We start from the raw sequence: 19,139 nt of genomic DNA on the forward strand, positions 1-19,139 counted from the left end.
CTGTTTGATCTGTTTCTTCTTAGCAGACAGATGGCTATGCTAATTAGCCTGATTTGATAATTCCACAATGTATGCATGTATTGAAACACCACATTGCAACCCATAAATGTATACAATTATTTGTTAATTTAAAATAAAACAAAACTACGAAAAATGTGCCTACCTCCCCAAAAGGTTATGAGGAAAGGGATTTTTTAAAATGGAGTAAGAAGGAAGGTAATTTGGGCGAGATCTTTTCTTAGGAGCTGCAGTGAGTGGGGACTTCTAACAACAGGATAGCATTTGACTTGAGGGGATGGGGCCAGATGACAGGTAGAGGGCACCTGACTTTCTCCCCTCCCATATCCTGTCCTGGGCAACATCTGGGTAAACTGCGTGGGTGGTGGGACTCCTGTGGCCAAGCAGGAGGAGTTAATAGCTCAACAGAACGCTAGATGTCACCACAACACCAATTAGTGTTCTGGCTTTTGGCACTCCTGTGCCTGAGCCCAGATTAGAACAGCAAGAAATCTTTAGAGACTTCCAGTCAGGGACCTAATTCTGTCAAACGTCTACAGGATTTGTCTTGTCTTTTTTTTTTTTTTTTTTCTTAAATACAAAGAAGAACTAAAGGGTGGATAAGTGTACATTCATTATAACTAAATGGAAAGGGAAAGAAAAGATGAGTGAGGTGAGTCAAGTGAGGAGTGGGATCTGATTCATGTTTTCCCCTGGAAATGAGACTTTCTTGGCAAGAGTTTTTCTGTCTCTGGGAGGAGGGATGTTGGCTGGATGGGCATTTCAGGCTTCTGAAACAGCAAGTTTTAATGTTATGTTATTCACTTTACTGATACTCCAAAATACATTTCAAACCAATTATGACTGTCTTTTGAATAAAAATGGTAATAATGTGCTATAATTTAACATGAGGGCATTTTTCTTGATCGAGGTTTGTTTTTGTTTTTGTTTTTTGTTTTTTGTTTTTTAAGTTTTCTTATTTTTCTTGCAGTTCAGCCAAGTCTGTCACCTTGGCAGGCAATAGCTCACTTAGTTTTATGACCACACATTACATCTCTGGCCCCAATCAAATCATTTGTAAATGCACATATTTTGGCAAAAAGTATCATAAGTCTACCTTTTTTGGTTTGTGTCAGAATATCCTTCAACACTAAGAATGTATTAACATTCCTTTTTATTATTTAAAAATGAATATAATGGATACATTCTTGCTTCAGGGTAGTACAATTATATCAATAATTCAAAGATCTAGATAGAATGCTGACTAATTCTGTTTTGGTGTATGTGACAATGTAAAATTAGTTCATTTTATCTTTTTTTGATTCCTAGGTTTTGAAAAATGTCCTTGGGAGTAAATAAGTTTAGCAGGAAAGTACGCCTACTCTACTTATCCAAATGTTAATGAACTTTGTCTTAGTGAACATGGCACTGTTGACACCACCTAAGTCATAAAAACAGGGCTCTAGGGAGGAAATGACTCAATGTGTTTAATACAGGTTTCCCTGCTAAGCCTCAACCCGGGGAAGTCCTGTTGGTTTTGAGAAGTGAGCAGCAATTCTCTATGTGGTTAAAAAAACAAAACAAAACAAAACAAAAAAGATAGAAAATGAAGTGGGGAAACAAGATCCTTTAAGTCTATTTTAGAATCCCTATTGGGTCTAGAATGCCATCCTCTGTGGAATGTATTCACTCAGAAACGTGGGCCATGAGAGCTGGGGAAATAAGGCGTGCGTGATACTCGCTGGGTGGTTTGGGCCACTGGGCCTGCCTCTGAAGGCCACTGATGTTTTTGTCTCCTACAGGTGCTCAACTTTAAGGGCTACTGGGAAAAACTGAACTCCAACCTAGAATATGTTAAGTATGCCAAGCCACACTTCCACTATAACAACATTGTGGTCAGGAGAGAGTGGCACAACCTGATCTCTGAAGAGGTATGAGTGGGTCAGTGAGAACAAAGCCAGCTGCCAGGCATAGTGGACTGGATCCAGGCGATGCCTTTAAATCATAAGGCTGGCTTCCATGTGCAGCACTGTTCTCAATTGCCAGGCACTCAAACGTTGTCATTACTGATCTCAGTAGGCAGAGATGCTTCTATGATCTCTGTTCTCCTGGGGAGGAAACTGAAGAGCAGAAAGTTTAAGGGACACACAGCACATTCATAGTAGAAGTACGATTAATATCCACATCTCAGATGTGTTCTCAGGTTACTTATGTAGTTAAAAATTGATTTAAAGAAATCTAGGTGTTCCCAAATTAGTGGTCATTAGGGGTTGGGGTAGTTGGAGGGAGAATAGTGGATGTGACTCACTGTCCAGGGGTGACCTAGGGAAATCTTCAGGGGTGATCGAAGAGTTCTCTATCTTGATTGTGGTGGTATCTTGTGGGACATGAATCTAAACATGATAAGATGACATAGAATGACACACATTGTACCAATGTCAATTTTTGATTTTGATATTGTGCTCTAGTTATGTAAGATATAAGCACTGAGGAGACTGGGTGGAGGGTACATTGGATCTCTCTCTAGTATCGCTGCACATAGATTAGTGTTGTTGTATGTAGTATATAGTTGACTTGCAGTTTCCTGTGAATCTGTAATTGTTTCAGAATAAAATGTTTCTTAAAACTTTTTGAAAAATCTAGGTGTTCTGATTACCTGGAAAATATATTTCTTCTATCTGATGCTCTTAACTGTATTGCATTATGTCCTTGATGTGAAAAGTCACCAATAAAACCTTTACCTTCCATACTCCTAATGTGTTCTCACTCCTAGAAAACAGGAAAAAGAAGGTCCACGGCATACGTGAGGACTATTCTTGATAATGCAATAAAGTAAGTGAAATTAGAGGTTATCGTATCTGTAAGATGGTTAACATTTACAATTACTTTGTTTCGTTGGCTACCTTTTATAGAAGTAGTTTACTTTTGTTGCATATCCCCAGCAAAATCATATTGTCAGCTTCACAAATGCATCCACTTGGACCCTATTCTGGAATTTGTTGCTGGAATTTCTAGTGGGAAAAGCTTATATGTTGAACCTTATAGACTTGTAACCTGTGGATAGATGTTTACAATGGATCAGTGGTAAAGAAATTTCCTATTAGTGAGCATTTTAGGAGAAAAAGGCAAATACTCGGTTGTTTGTTTTTTTTTTTAAGTGTCAATGGGCTAGTGAGCTTGCTCTTATTTTGAAAGCCTATTTTCTGGATATATGAGTCATCTCAGAGTACTAAAAGTATAGGCCCCATTCCAACCTCTGTTCTATTTTCTGTCCCCATTATTTTCAATAACTGAGAGCTACAATTGTTTTAAATTATTGCCGTTGTTGGCACTAAAGGGTTTTGAGATTTTATAATTGCCTAATGTGGCTTTCACTACATTGATCAAATGTAGTGAAATGATTTTCAGCAGCCTAAGAATAGTTTCTACAGTGGTTTTTATGCATTTTTAAAGGAGGATATCTTTGTATAATGTGGCTTTAAATTTTTTAAAAGCAATGCTGTCTATGAATAACATGGCTAATTTCTTCGTAGGGTGATTTCTAACCTAGAAGCAAGAAATTTGGGTAAGAAAAGATCTGTAATAAAGCCTTCTGGGTTTCAGTCAGTGTTTTGTTTGTAGCACTGTTCTTCCTACCACTGTGGGTTGGCAAGAAAATCACTTCCAGTAGTGTGGTGCAGGCAGCACCTTTTAATATCTTGTTGTTAGAGTGGCTGCACGGCTCTTCCCATGTCTGTCTAGGCGCCAGGACCTCTGGGGACAGCTGCTGAATGTGCTTTTGCTGTGGGAGTCCCTGGGTGATGCATTGCCTTGCGGTTCTCCTTATTTCCTGTCATACAGAGCTGCCCTCTGGCTGTGCCCACAAGGATGCATTTTGGCAATTCCCTTGGCTTGGTGCTGCTTGCTTTCTAGCTGTCTGATCCTACCAGGTTTTGCCTTGTATGTGCCTCTCATTTTGGTTAAAAATTGGGCACACAGGTCCTAGAGGTATAAAGATGAGGAGCTTCCAGGTAAGCAGTGTGGAAAGAGCATAGGCTTGAGAGCTAGACAGAGCTGGACTTATATTCCAGCATGGCCTCATGTGAACCAAGTGCTCCTGGGCAAGTCACTTAACCATTTGTGCACTGTCCTCCTCAGGGGAATGAGGAGATAATGAGACTAACTGGGGTAATGCAGATAGCACCTAGCATAGTGCTTAGCGCATGTGGGTACCTGAGGTGGCTCCTTTATCCTTAGTGTGTAAGGAAGAAATGTTAACGTGTGGCTTCTAAACCAAATGACAGGTATTATGTAATCTGTAGGTGTAGGGAGTGAGAGGATAGGTCAGGAGCGGGGATGGCTGGAGAGGGAGGGAGGTTGGAAGAGGCTCCCCAAAGGGCTGACATGTGAGTTAAGTCTTGATAAACAAAGGGGACTTGGCCAGGTGAAACGAGGGGAGGGTAATGCTGAGCATATTCAGGCATAGGCTTGTTTGTAGTTGCCAGAAGAACACTTCCATGCCTCATGAAGGTCAGCCTTCATTAAATAAGCTTTTGTTTTTATATCCCAATCCTGTTTTATGGGCTTGGATGTTGGGTGACTCTAATGGAAACTATTTTATACTGTGCATTGCTGCACCTCCTGCAACTGTGCACACAGCACAGTGAACTGTGACAGTGCACTTGTCATCCAGCTTAGGCTGACAGAGCCTGGGCTCACTGACCAGACCAGGAGGAACCAGCCCCTGCCTTACCAGGCCATCAATGCCTGAAGCCAGGGGATCTGCCCTGCCAGACAGGGGCATGCGTGTGTGTGTTTCAGGCATACCATCCTTGCATTGCTGGGGGTTTTGCAACAGGGAATGTTGCTGGTCTGGTCGAGGTTTCTGTCATGCCACCCCTCCTGCCCTGCTTATGGAGCTACTGTATGTGTCAAGGCCGTTTGCATCCTGCTACTAGTCAGTCTCTCTTAATGCACTTTAGGAAACTCTTCCCTTTCCTCGCATGTGCTTTGCATATACTAGTTCCCCATAAAGAATGTCACTGCCTGAAACAGAACATTCTGTGAAATGCAGGGCTGTTGGATCCACATGTTAAATTGTTTCATATCAATCAGAAGGGTTGTGTGGGATCCAGGGAAGATTTATCCCAGGGGGTCAAGAGATATCTATGCCCTCCCAGAAGGAGTTGCCAGCCCACTGAGCAGGGTGGTTCTACCCTCTTGCCTGGCACTGGATCTCAAGTATTTAAGAAGAAAAGAATGGAATACAAAGATGTTAGAAGTGCTTTGGGGCAGATTTTCCAGCAAAACTGGGTTTGTCTGCCCCTAGGGCTACTACACTGTAGTGTGCATTGCAAATCACGGTGGAGAAAGTACCATTTCATTTAACATATCACTTTTCCACCTTTTCCTAGCTACCTTTGTAGTCTGATAACTTGTGCCAGTTAGTAGTATTTGCTGCAGTAATTGACTGGCCCCCTCAGCTCAGTAACTCCCAAGGCTACTGAACTACAGGGTTCAGAAAGTAGAAGGGAGCCATGCAGTCCTTCCACTGAGCCCTGTTCCCTCAGTTTATGATCCCAGAAGGGTTAAGAGAAGGCCCAAGTCCCTCTGTTTTCAGTGGAGCAGAGGTTCTTAGCAGTGAGTTTTAGTGTTAAACAAAAATCAAAGCTAGAGCCTACTGGGGTTGAGGAATGTGTTTTCTTCCTTTCTTGGTCATTCCCTGTTTCACATGGCTCTGATAAGTTCACCTTGTAGGAGTAGGTCACACTTAGGTGATGAAAAATTTTCATCCTGTCAGGGAAGTGTTATGTTTTCCCAATGACTCAGAGAACGGAAACCCAGGCTGATTCTTCTTCCTCTAACCCATCTCATGAAAACTGCTCAGAGCCTAACTATTGCTCTATTTCATTTCAGGGCCAAGATTAACACCCCTCTTGCAGGAGGAAGACAGCCACCAGCGGCTGCTCATGGGGCTGGTAAGTGGTATGTGGGTTCTTTAGGGACTGACCCTAAGACAAGGGGAAAGGGTTACAGTGGGCTTCTCGTTCTGATCTTATTCTTTATTCTTTACACAAGTATGTTTTGCCAGCATTATGGACCCTGTGTGTCCAGTGGTAAGCAACCCATATGATTTCTGCCCTCTTGGAATATGTAGTCAGGAGGGAAGACACACATGAATCACACCAATACATATGTAATTTACAACATGATAAGGAGTGTATAGCATTGAGAGTGCTTTAAAAAAGGAAAGAGCTGCATCTTTGTGGCATTTGTATTTGGGATTTCAAATACAACAGAACAGGCTGGGCACAGTGGCTCATGCCTCTAATCCTAGCACTTTGGGAGGCCAAGGCAGGCGAATCACCTGAGGTCAGGAGTTTGAGACCAGCCTGGCCAACATGGTGAAACCCTGTCTGTACTAAAAATACAAAAATTAGCTGGGCATGATGGTGCATACCTGTAATCTCAGCTACTCAGGAGGCTGAGGCAGGAGAATCGCTGGAACCCAGGAAGTGGAGGTTGCAGTGAGCCAAGATTTGCACCACTGCACTCCATCCTGGGCGACAGAGGGAGACTCTGTCTCAAAAAACAAAACAAAACAACAACAACAAAAAAACAACAGAACAAAGTACTTTTTCTCAAGAAGTCATAATACTAGGATGACCAAAGAAATATAAATCAAAATAAATTAATTGAAAAGCAGAATTTGTAAATAAATCCAAAACCTTTAAAAAGCTGATTAAAGAGACATCTGGACAGCCTAATAACATATTTTTAATACCATATGGACTTAAGAATGGGATAATCTATTTATTAGTTTAGGTTTAATTTTCAACTTTTCTGCCTTTATTGCAGTCATTAGTGTTGTTTCTACATAATATATTTGAATTTCTATAGTAAGGTTTGAGTTTCATAGTTTTTAATATATTAGGAGAGGTTAGTTTAGATATGGCAACAATAGTAAAAGAAAAATCTCACACATACAAGAAGGAAATAATTATGGTACTTTTATAAAATTAAATATTGCGCAGCCATTAAAATAGTATGGCAAACATGGCTGGGCACTGTAGCTCACGCCTATTATCCCAGCACTTTGGGAGGCCGAGGCAGGTGGATCACCTGAGGTCAGGAGTTCGAGACCAGCCTGGCCAACATGGTGAAATCCTGTCTCTACTAAAAATACAAAAATTAGCTGGACATGGTAGCACACGCCTGTAATCTCAGCTACTAGGAGGCCTGAGGCATGAGAATCGTTTGAACCTGGGAGGTGGAGATTGCAGTGAGCTGAGATCACACCACTGCACTCCAGCCTGGGTGACAGAGCAAAAAAAAAAAAAAAGTATGGCAAACAATGTTTATACGACAAACATGCAACATTAGAATGGGTGTGCACACCAGGGAAAAGAAAAAAATAACCCTCAATTATTAATGTGGGTGTTAGGATTATGGGTGATTTTAATTTTTATCTTCATGGAAAAATTGAAAAGCACAAAGAAGTATGCACTATGTATTACACAGAAAACATCTTTTATTTAAAGCCAAATTAATTGGCACATGCATGAGACTGAATTGAAATAATATACCACTATGTCTTGGCCTGGAAGGTTGTCGACTCGGTTTTACTCAGGGTATTGTAATGTGAATCTGCTAAAATAGAAGATGTGTGCATGGGTGATATAAGCTGTACAACTCCCTTGTGCTGTTTATTGGCACAAACATGGCCCTGGCATCCTGCTCTTGCTGAGCATGTTGTCTAGGCAAAAGGCAGAGGAGGAAGGAGGAGAAAAGCAAAAGGTAGGGAGGGCTGGGAATGTTAATGGTTGGGGGAGTGGGGAGGCCCAAGGATGATCAGACAAAGTGAGTTTAGAAATAAACCTGTTCGGAGGCACCAGAATGAATATTTCATTACCTTTGCATGTCAAGGGGCTGTGTTGAGTGTCTGTGGCCACTGTGGAGAGGGAAGTACTTGATTATTTCCCGTTTACTCCTGCCTCTCTCCTTCCAAAACACCCAAAGCTGTTGCCCCCATTGGCTCAGTCATTCTATGTATAGAGTTGTTCCTGTTAATCCCCCAGGACTCTAGGAGCAGTAGACTTCCATCGTTTGGTAGATCCCAGAGCCTGTGACTTCTAAGTTGGTGACTTTCACTGTCTTCTTTGGAGGATTCTCATCAGAGTTAGAGCCTTACTCACAGTCGCTCACTGGGCTTTGGGTGAATCATAAGTAATTCATTTTGAGGCAAATGTTGGGGACCCCTTATTTATGCGCACCAGAGAAATATTGACAGTTATGCATTTCCGTTGATGGGACCTTCAGATCCAATAGTTTTTATATTGATGAGGAATGTTAATAAGTGGATCTAATTCAAACCAGTTGCAGGTATGTGTGGGTAGGCTGTGACTTATCTAATGCATATCCTGTTTTCAGATGGTGTCTGAGCTAAAAGACCATTTTTTGAGACACCTACAGGGTGTAGAAAAGAAGAAAATTGAACAGATGGTTCTGGACTACATTTCAAAACTGGTTGGTCTTGCTTTTTATTCTCCTCATATCCCCCTTCACCCCACTCCCCATATAGTTCTGAAAATGTGGTTCAGTGAACCCATTTATGTGTTTTTCAAATTAGATTTTTGGAGATCTCCCGTTCTTAAACCAGCACTTGGTGCTATAGATTGAGAAAAGGGAAACAAGGACCATAAACAAAAGAGCATTTGGTTTGGAAAGTGGGTTCTTGCCCTCCCTTCAAATACTGATTATACACCCATGGAAGCATAGGACAGTGAATTTAGTATGCTTGCCAAATGTTGATATCTCGTCTTGGCAACTTCCAGCTCCTTATTAAACAGTAAGGAATGACTTATCTACATGGAGGTTTATGCAGACATGAGAGAACTTGAACTTCAAATCTTAATTAGTTCCAGTGGCCTAACTAGGCCAGATTCTAGCTCACTTGTATGAATACTGCCATGTGAGACTGAGATTGGCAGTTCCTTACCTGGTAGCCACTTACTGAAATTTTGTGATCCAGATTGGTAACACCACTCTATGTGTGAATAGTAGTGATATGACTAGATGGAATTTTAAGGTTGTCTTGAGTCTTTCAAAAAGCATATAGAGTTGAGGCCTGATCTTGCTTAGAATCTAGAAATAATGTTGGACAAATTCAAAAAAACATATTTGCACAGAAAGAGAAAACACTCCATTATTTCTCCAAATTTGTATAAGATCAGTATGCAAATAAGTCAGTGTGTGAACATATATTTTTCCACTGAACTCTGGAAGATTTATTAAATTTATTAGACATAATCCTCATTTAATCATTTCATGTTTAATTTTCAAGTGTTCTGCCTTTATTGCAGTCATTAGTGTTGTTTCTTCATAATATATCTGAATTTCTATAGTAAGGTTTGAGTTTCATAGTTTTTAATATATTTGGAGAAGTTAGTGTTCTCATGTAGTGATATTTATAATCAGAGATTTAAATATTTCTTAAGTCTTCCTCTCAATAGAACTGTACCAAGGAACTCATTTTATGAATGTGTTACTGATCCTCCCCATGTTGACATTAACTTGCTTTTTTAAAAAACTCACAACACACAGTAATTTAACACATCCACCTATCACCTTTATTTCTGTTGACTTGAAATCTTTTCTCCCAAAGTGCTAAGAAGGTTTTCCATTCAATCGTCATTTTTCTCCATAGTTAATAACATAAGTTTTAACACCAGTTTGTGTTAACAGCCTGTAGAACCAACAGGCCCAGAAACGATACATATGAGGTCTCAGAAAACTCAAGGTCCCTGACATTGATTCAGCAGTCACTGATTGAGGTCACATCTCCCTGCCCCTGCCCAGCAGCCACTAGTCATGCCTTCTGCTCCCCTCTAAGGAGAGTGGCGGGCATCCTTTCTAAAACATATCCAAGAAAGTTGCTGCAGAACCTGATTATATTGGTTACAACTTACTTGATTTCAGCCAAGGAGAAACTGAGGATCTGTATCACTGAGGATAGCGTTTGCCTGTGAGTCTATGGAGATCCTGCTGCTTTGCCCCCTGTTTTTAACCCACACAATGTGTGGATTCATGGCCGATAACAGCTCCATAGGGACTGCTTTTCTGCTGGCAAACTCATTGCAGAGTTAGAATGGGTTTCTGGATAGAGCTCTAAGACAAAGAAGGCTACCTACTTTGGTTGATTAGTTCCAGTCAGTGTGCTAACCAATTCTTACAACAACCCTATGAAATATTTCCCCTTACTTTACAGATGAGGACACTGCAATCTGGAGAGGGTGGGTAACCTCTATAGGGTTCCACAACTAGTAATGTTAGAATCTGGACTTGATACCAGTCTTACTCCACAGCTCATGATCATGACCTCCATTCTGTGTCTCTTTTCTTCTGACTGACCACTGTTCACTCTTGCATTGTGACAGGCCTAGAGCAAACCCTGTAGCACTTTACCTTCACCGATGGATGAGGGTCTGGAAGTGTGAGTGGTGGGGCCAGTTAGCTGGGCTGGGGAGGCTGAGCTGGGGCACCACCCGCACAGACAGAGGATGCTCTGTTAGATTCTGGTGCACATTTTCAGTCTTTCCATTTTGGGTTCAGTGCATTAGAATTGACCTCAGAAAGGCTAGTTCTGTGTCTGGGTGCAGCCTGAATGCCAGCTGCCCTGAAATGCTTATCTGAGTTATGGAGGCCTAGCTGTGGAGCCCTTGAGGGAAGGAAGGGAGCAATGGTTAATGGACTGTCTTCACCCTCCAGCTGGATCTCATTTGCCACATCCTAGAAACCAGTTGGAGGAAACATAATCTTCATTCCTGCATTCTCCACTTGTACGCAAGTATTTCTCACTTTTATCATGGTGTACAAAGAGTGGAAACAACTCTGTTTTAGCAGAACCCTTTTGAAATGTACTAGTTCAAATCAGTTCTCACCAGCTCCAACACCATCTAGCTTAATTCTATACTCAACATTTAAAGTTATGCCCCCTCTGCATGTGTACCCTTTAATATATAATAAAAGCTAAAATTAAAAAAAATGTTATGCCCCTGTTACTTTACCCATCCTCTTTCCCTGGCACATGGTTGGTGACAGGGGAGGGACAAATAAGCCCAGTACTGCCAAGAAGGGGAATTTTACTTAATACAATGTGTAACATATGTGCCTACTCTGATTAAATTCTAGGCATTAGGATGACAGTCACAGTCATATTTATGGGGCTTTCTACAAGGCACAGCATTTCATGATTAGCATGAACCCTTGTGTAGTACTCAAAGCCCCTGCTTAGGACAAATGGGGTGTCACAGATGAGCTCCTTGGCTAACATGCTTTGTTTTTTTTAACCCAGCAACAGTCGTGGCAGTGCTGCTGAATTTGCAGTTTTTCACATCATGACCAGGATTCTCGAAGCTACAAAGAGTTTGTTTTTACCTCTGCCTCCTGGTAAGTGTTGGCTCTTTTGTCCTTTGGTGTAATAAATTTATTTCTTCTTCATATGGGCCCTTGCCTTTGGTACTTTGTAAGTTTGATGATGAGACTTGTGTATGAGAAATTGTGTGTCTGGTGTCACTGTGAGTGATGGGCCCTTAGGTTGGTCTCTGCTGACCAGAGCTCCTCTGACTACTAAACTATGCTGTAGCTTATTACTAACTTTAGGGAACCTAGGCTTACCCCATGCAGCTTTCTAGGATAATTTGAACCAGTGGAGCTAATTCAGGGAGCTCTGTCTCTGATGTCGCCAGGCCTAGTTTATCTGATTGAGATGTCTGAAGAGTAACACTGGGAAGTGGGTCTGGCTTAGTGCCAAGAATTGAACTGATTCTTATGCTCTTGGAGGCTAAAAAATTCCCTTCGAATTTTTAAATAGGATCAAGTCAGGCCACGAAACATCCTTGAGAGATGTACATGCAGTCATTCATTTAATTGATCATTTGTTCATTTAGTCAACAGACATTTGTTGAGTAACTATGACATGACAGGTAATGTGCTAGAAATTAGAGCAGTGACAAAGATTAGTAAGAGTCTAGTTGGGAAGATGTACATAGACATCAGTGTCTATTATGAGAAATAAGCCCCTGTTAGCTACAAACTCTCTTGTGCTCATTACATATCAGTTCATTTTTTTATTGTGTAAGAACACTTAGCATGAGACCTACCCTCTTAACAAAATTTTAAATGCACAATACAGTATTGTTAAATATAGGTACAATGTTGGATAGCAGGTCTCTAGAACTTACTCATCTTTCATAGCTGAAACTTTATACCTGGTGAACAGCAATTACCTATCCCCTCCTCCCCAGTTCCTGGCAAGCACCATTCTACCTTCTGTAGTTTCTATGAGTTTGACTACTTTAGATACTGCATGTAAGTGGAATCATGCAGTATCTGTCCTTCTGTGACTGGCTTGTTTCACTTAGCATAATGACCTGAAGTTTCATCCATGTTGTCACATGGAACAGGATTTCATTTTTTAAGGCTGAGTAATCCTCCACTGTACATTCTACACTTCCTTCATCTGTCAATGGACATTTAGGTTGTTTCTCTATCTTGGCTATTGTGAATATGTTACGATAAACATGGGAGTATATGCATATCTCTTCAAGATCCTGATTTCAATTCTTATGAATGTTTATCCAGAAATGAGATTACTGGATCATATATTGATTCTTTTTTTGAATTTTTTGAGGAACCTCCATACTGTTTGCCACAGTGGCTGTACCACTTTACATTCCCACCAACAGTGTATAAGGGTTCCAATTTCTCCACATTCTTGGCAACACTTAGATTGTGGTTTTTTGAGAGTAGCCAACCTGAGAGATGTGAGGTGATATCTCATTGTGGTTTTGATGTACATTTCCCTGATGATTAGTGATATCGAGCATATTTTCATATAAGTGTTGGCCATTTGTCTGTAATCTTTGGAGAAATGTCTGTTCAAGTCCCTTGCCCATTTTTCAATCTGGTTGTTTTCTTGGTATTGAGGTTTGAATTCCTTATATGTTCTAGATACTAACTCTTTATTAGATATATGGTTTGCAAACACTTTTTGTCATCCTGTAGGTTTTGCCTTTACTCTTTGGATTGTTTCCTTTGCTGTGCAGAAGCTTTTTTGTTCGGTGTAGTCCCACTTACATATTTTTGTTTTCATTGTTTGTGCTTTGGATGTCATATTCAAGGAATCATTGCCAAGACCAATGTTGAGAAGCTTTCCCTCTATGTTTCTTCTAGGGTTTTTTCAGTTTCAGGTTTTACGTTTAACTTTCTAATGCATTTTGAGTTGACTTTTGTTTATGGTAAAGATAAGGGTCCCATTTCATTCCTTTGCCTGTGGACAGTTTTTCCAACGCCACTTATCAGAGATACACAATCCTTTCCCCATTGTGTGTTCTTGGTGCTTTTGAAGATTAGTTGCCTGTATATGAATGGGTTTATTATTGCATATAAGTACTAATGCGTGTTAAACTTTATGATTGCTGTAACTGCATATCAGCTGATTTTTAGTTACTTCATTCATATATATTCATCCATTCATCATTTGTTCATTCCTTCATTTTAGGTCAACATATATATGATACCCATTTTGTGCCAGGTACCGTTGAAAGTACACACAAATTAGTACACTTAATTTTCATAAAATTTGTAACTGGTAGAAACTTAAATTGGACCACATTAAATTGTCAGTGTCCAACCATTTTTTGGCCAACAAAAATGGCACTTTCATGTGGTTCCACTTAATATTATTCCCATTTTATAGATGGTGAAACTGAGGCCATAAAGGTTAAGTAATTTGCCTAAAGTCACATAGCTATTAAGTGACAGAGCCAATATTCAAATCCAGGCAGTCTGGCTCCAAAATCCATGCTGCTGCTTGAATTTTATATTCCAGTTGAATTAGTTGATATTGAAACATGGGCTATTTATGGGCCTAAAGAATCCCTACAGCGTGTGCTTCTCTGAATTTATGAAACATCTGATACGGTTTGGAATCCTTCATTCTTCATCCACCTTATTTAATGTCTGTCTGTAGAGGCAGTACAAAAGGAGTTGAAAGTGACCATTCATGAGGGGAATGGATGGTTTAAAATTATCCCAATGGAATATGAGTTACGAGGTACACCTTAGAAAGAGTGAAGGATTTCAGGAAAACTACCTTTGTGACTTAAATTCTTAATTGTTTGTTGTTAACACAAAAAATTTGGTAGGGAAATGGATTGACAGTTTCAGGTTGGTTCATTACAGATGTTCAAGCTTCTTTTGAAAATAAATGAAACTTATGGGGGACATTGTTATGCCTGGAGATGATAAAAATCCACTTTCTACCCAACTCACATTCCTTCACAGGGATAAGAAGGGAAAACATAGAAAAATGTTATCCATAGCGGTCGAGAATTATAAGTAGACATATGGCTTGTGTCTGGGTCAGGTAAGGAAAAGGTGTTTCTCTCTCCTTTTTTTTAAATTATAAAGTTCTAGGGTACATATGCACAATGTGCAGGTTTGTAACATAGGTATACATGTGCCATGTTGGTTTGCTGCACCTATTAACTTGTCATTTACATTAGGTATATCTCCTAATGCTATCCCTCCCCCAGCTCCCCATCCCACAACAGGCCCCAGTGTGTGATGTTCCCCCACCCCTTGTCCAAGTGTTCTCATTGTTCAGTTCCCACCTATGAGTGAGAACATGAGGTGTTTGGTTTTCTGTCCTTGAGATAGTTTGCTGAGAATGATGGTTTCCAGCTTCACCCATGTCCCTGCAAAGGACATGAACTCATCCTTTCTTATGGCTGCATAGTATTCCATGCTCTCTCCTTTTCTCTTAAATGTTTATTTCCATCATGTGACATGGAAATAGATGGGCGGGAAGTGACACTGGATCATGTGTGTGTGTGTGTACATGTGCATGCTTGTATGAATTCAGGGTGTTTCTACATGCACATGTGTAAGTGCTTGCTTTCCAGGCCTACTGGACTAATGAGGACTATTTGAGTTAAACAATTGTCAGAAACTTGTAACATGAATTGGTTAAAGTTCAGAAGGGAATAATGGGGACCACAAGAAGGAAGTCAGGGTTTAGAGCTAGGGCATTTGCTTTTAAAAAAAGGAACTGTATTGCACTTGCTGGCCAGAGGCGGCCAGGAGCCCTGGAAGATGAGGACTAAAGTTGGGTGGAGCTGATGACTAATTATAGCCAATTTGCTCTGTTGCTCAGAGCTGATGTACAGAGGCCAAGAACAGGTCCCTGAACTTGGGACTGTGCCCTGGGGATAGAGGATGAAGGGTCATCAGGGATCTTTAGGATATGAACACAGGGCTGGAGAGGGAAATTTGAATCCAGAAAATCAATAGGATCAATAATGTAGTATAAACTTTTCTTCAGAAATAATTTTGTAACTTTTTTTTTTTTTACTAATAGTTTTGTGAAGAATTTCCAAATCCATTTGAAAAACTTTGTTGTTAATTAGTAAAATAGTGGAGATTTTTTGGACTCAAGGAAGCTAGTGGACTTATCCTGTTAGCCCATTAACACATGCTTGTGGGCAGAGCCTGTACTTCATCTGACCCTTGATGTTACAAGGACTTAGGACTGTGCCCCATGGCTTGTGATTCATGTGTTTAGAGAGAGAAAATCCCATGATTTCTCTGAATCTAAGCCCTGCTCATTGGGCATCACCCTTTTGCCAGGTACCTTCCCAAGAGCAGGCTATGATTCTTCTGTCATTCCCACATTCAATCAGTTGCGAAGCCTGTGCCTGTTACCGTGCCTCTCTGATTCAGTGCCTCCATTACCTCTGATCCACGTTCAGGCAATAGCTTCTCTATAGGTCTTCATAACTTCTGTAGCAAACTGTTACTCCAACTCATTCTTTCCTGTTGCCATATTAATATCCCAATGGTAAATCTTCTTTCTGTCCCTCTTAAAAACTTTCATTGCCTCCTCAGTCTCTCAAATTAATACATCTCTGTCATTCAGCATTCAACCTCTGTCACCTGCACTCACAAGCATAGAACTGGTCACATTTTTTAAAATGTCTGTTTTTTGTAATTGTCTCCCCCACCAGACTGTAAGGTGTATGGGAGCAGCAATTGTGCCTGTTTTGCTTATTTTTGTACTTTTAGCCCCTTGCCAGGTGTGTGGAAGGGATGTGCTGAATAAATTAGCTTTTCCAACCTTACCTCTTAATCATTCTCCTAATACGATTCCAACCCACCTGGACCATTTACTATTTTCTGAATATGCCCTATGCTTTCTCATCTTCCCTCTGTTCATGTTCTATTAACACAGCTGCCAGTTACTGAGTAACAGTGATATTATGGTTGAAAGCCTACACTACACTCACACAGTTGATGCAATTTCAACTTACACATTATTATTTATAGGATCCTGGGCAAGTTTCCTAGCTCCTGTGAATCTTGCCTTTTGGCTTTTCCACTTATGAAGTGGGAATCTAGTAATTCCCACCCCATAGTTTTGTATGAGGATCAGATGAGCCAGTACACAGTTTGAAAGCCTTGGTACATGCCCAGTATGGGTTGTGATTGTTATATTGCATGCTAGGCTCTTCATAGACCTGGCTGTAGTTCTCAAAGCAGCCTGTGGGAAAGGTACTGGTGGTTTCATTTTAGAGATGAAGAAATGGAGGCTCAGAAAGGCTTAGTTGCCTGCAGCTGGTGAGTAATAGAGCAGGATTCTGGCCTAGGGCCGCTCATGCCAAACCTGGCTTTTTCTACTGTCCCCGCTCATTTCCACTCATAGGAATTGCATCTATCCTTTGAAGCTCCCCACAAATGCCATCACTTCCAAGAGAGCTGTTTTGATTCTCTCCTGGTCTGATACCTTCTCCCATGCATGATGTTCTTATCTTTGTCAGTAGTAGCATACTTAGAGATCTGGGTTTTTGTGGGTAGCTCTACCCATGAGACAGGCTTGAGAATGCCTGCCTCTCCACTGAATTCCTATAAATTTGCTATCTGGCCATATTGTTTTAATTCTTTCTTTACTATACTTTAGTCCAAGTAGACTCTAAAAGCCTTTCTCTGGGGCATACCCAGAGATCAGCCACATAAACTATTCTCTTCTGGTCCAAATTTGTTTCCCTTCAGCAAAAAGGTCCTCATCCCAACAACCTTTTAGTCTGGACGTATGAAGTCTGAAGTGCTTCTGTACTCTTTCACTACCTTACTGTAGAATCACAAACATATCAAACTGTGAAACCATTGAGCAGGCCTTGCTCTCTTTTTGCATAGGAATGGACCCAAGGAGCAGGGAATGTATAGTTACCAGAAACTTAGTATAGACCCAGCATGATATTTAGTTATGAATAATACAGAGAAGAAAACTTGGACCTTGTTTTCAAGAAATTTAGTTGGTTCCAGGCACCAAGCACTGAACTAAGTGCTTTATTAACATGATCTAATCCATTCCCTGGGGGCTGCTGGAGCTGTTGGCTGACTGCGTTTACCCTCCGGATCTCTCATCCTAGGTTTTCATACTCTGCACACCATCCTCGGGGTCCACTGTCTCCCTTTGCATAACCTGCTGCATTGCATTGACAGTGGAGTGTTGCTTCTCACTGAAACAGCTGTCGTAAGGCTCATGAAAGGTAAGAGGCCCTGAGTTTGCCAGAGTGCTAGTTCCAGTCAGAGCACCGCCAAGGCTAGCTTCTTGGGCGTGCAACCTGTGCAGTCACAAAGAGCCTGGCTGCACTAAGAGTCCCCTTTTCAGTTTAATGCTGCATTACATCTTGAAATTCTTAGTAATATTTGAACAAGGGCTTGCTCATGTTCATTTTGTGCTGAGCCCCACAAATTATACAGCTGGTCCTGTGAGCACAATCCATTCCCTGTAATCATCTTTTGGGCCCATTTAAAGTGTCTTAGCCCTTCAAGAGGTCCTAAGGGACTTTACAATCCACATACAACTATTAGATTCCTTTTCTGTGCAAGAGGGCACTTGAGGCTAGGAGCCTCTGCAGGCTCGTTTCTCAAGAAAATGTCACGAAATGGCTTACTTTCAGCTATTAACGCTGTCGTTTCAAAGTTAGACTAGAAATGCAAGGAAAATTATTGAAAGGGGCAATGCTTATATGGGTTTGAACTTTAAATTCTGTAGTATAATCACTCAATTCAATTGTATTTTAAGATGATTTTTGTTTATATGAAAGCATTTGTCATTCCTCAAGGTACCTTCTGTTTTAAGTTAGTCAATAAAATTGCTTTGCACCTGGCAGCCTGTTACAGAAAAATCCCTTTTTATTCAGAGAGTCAGAGTAAAATTTCCAAAATGCTGTTAGATTAGCTTCAGACTACACAGTTGGGATATGTCTTATCACGATGAACCACTCAAGTATTAATATTAACTTGCTGAAGTATCAAAACAGGTATTTGTTTCATTTGCCAATCTCTAACTTTTTTGTAGATCTGGACAATACAGAGAAAAATGAAAAACTGAAATTCAGTATCATTTTGCGGCTTCCTCCGGTAATCCTGAGTTACATTTTATTTTCTCCCTAAGTTTTGGCATGACCCTCCTTCAATTTCTTCTTGCAAGAAGAGCATTTACTTGCTTTGGGTTAAAGTCAATTGAATCGTTTCACTTTTCAGTGCTTCCAAGAAATCCCACCCGTCCCCAGCCCTCTGTCAGCTGTTTCCCACTGGGCCTACAAAGCACTTGCTCCTCTGGCTCTGCACTGCCTTGGCACAGTCCAGTGAGAACATTAAGCCATTTTTGCCTCTTAGGAAACCACACTAATATTTACATCTGAGTCTGAGAGGGAGGGAGAGGGGAAACGTGCTTTTGTATTTAAACAGATTTAAATTGGATACATTTGAATACAGGTGAGGACAGAAGGTTCTAGAACGGTATTTCCCCTTACTGCATTTCTACCATGGTAGGAAGACATTCCCGGGTGAAAGGAAGAATGAGAAACACAAGGGAATATCAACACTCAGAGTCAGAGATAGTATGAAAATATGAAATTCCACAGCAGGGCCTTTCGAGCCTCTAACTCTGCAAACTTCCTGACCTGAAGCCAGCTCCATCTGCTGTGTACACGCCTTGCACACTTGCACCTCTGGCACTGTCCTCTCACGAACGGCTGTCTGTTGTCTTTCTGGACCTAATCGCCCTTCTCTGTAGTAGCCCTTCCCCCCTCACT

General features: G+C 40.8%; 1 protein-coding gene across 1 annotated transcript in view; it reads left to right on the forward strand.

Moving 5' to 3' along the window:
- The window catches only part of GSAP (gamma-secretase activating protein), a 110,608-nt gene that overhangs the window by 89,511 nt on the left and 1,958 nt on the right, over window positions 1-19,139 (forward strand). The window contains exons 20-28 of the mRNA XM_011985462.1: window positions 1,800-1,928; window positions 2,771-2,829; window positions 3,531-3,562; window positions 5,893-5,954; window positions 8,407-8,502; window positions 10,744-10,814; window positions 11,330-11,424; window positions 17,466-17,585; window positions 18,401-18,462. Coding sequence (XP_011840852.1) covers window positions 1,800-1,928; window positions 2,771-2,829; window positions 3,531-3,562; window positions 5,893-5,954; window positions 8,407-8,502; window positions 10,744-10,814; window positions 11,330-11,424; window positions 17,466-17,585; window positions 18,401-18,462 — 726 coding nt within the window. The remainder of the gene's footprint in view (window positions 1-1,799; window positions 1,929-2,770; window positions 2,830-3,530; window positions 3,563-5,892; window positions 5,955-8,406; window positions 8,503-10,743; window positions 10,815-11,329; window positions 11,425-17,465; window positions 17,586-18,400; window positions 18,463-19,139) is intronic.

Source organism: Mandrillus leucophaeus, unplaced genomic scaffold (genome assembly GCF_000951045.1).
Source record: "Mandrillus leucophaeus isolate KB7577 unplaced genomic scaffold, Mleu.le_1.0 Scaffold284, whole genome shotgun sequence".
Taxonomy (NCBI): Eukaryota; Metazoa; Chordata; class Mammalia; order Primates; family Cercopithecidae; genus Mandrillus; species Mandrillus leucophaeus.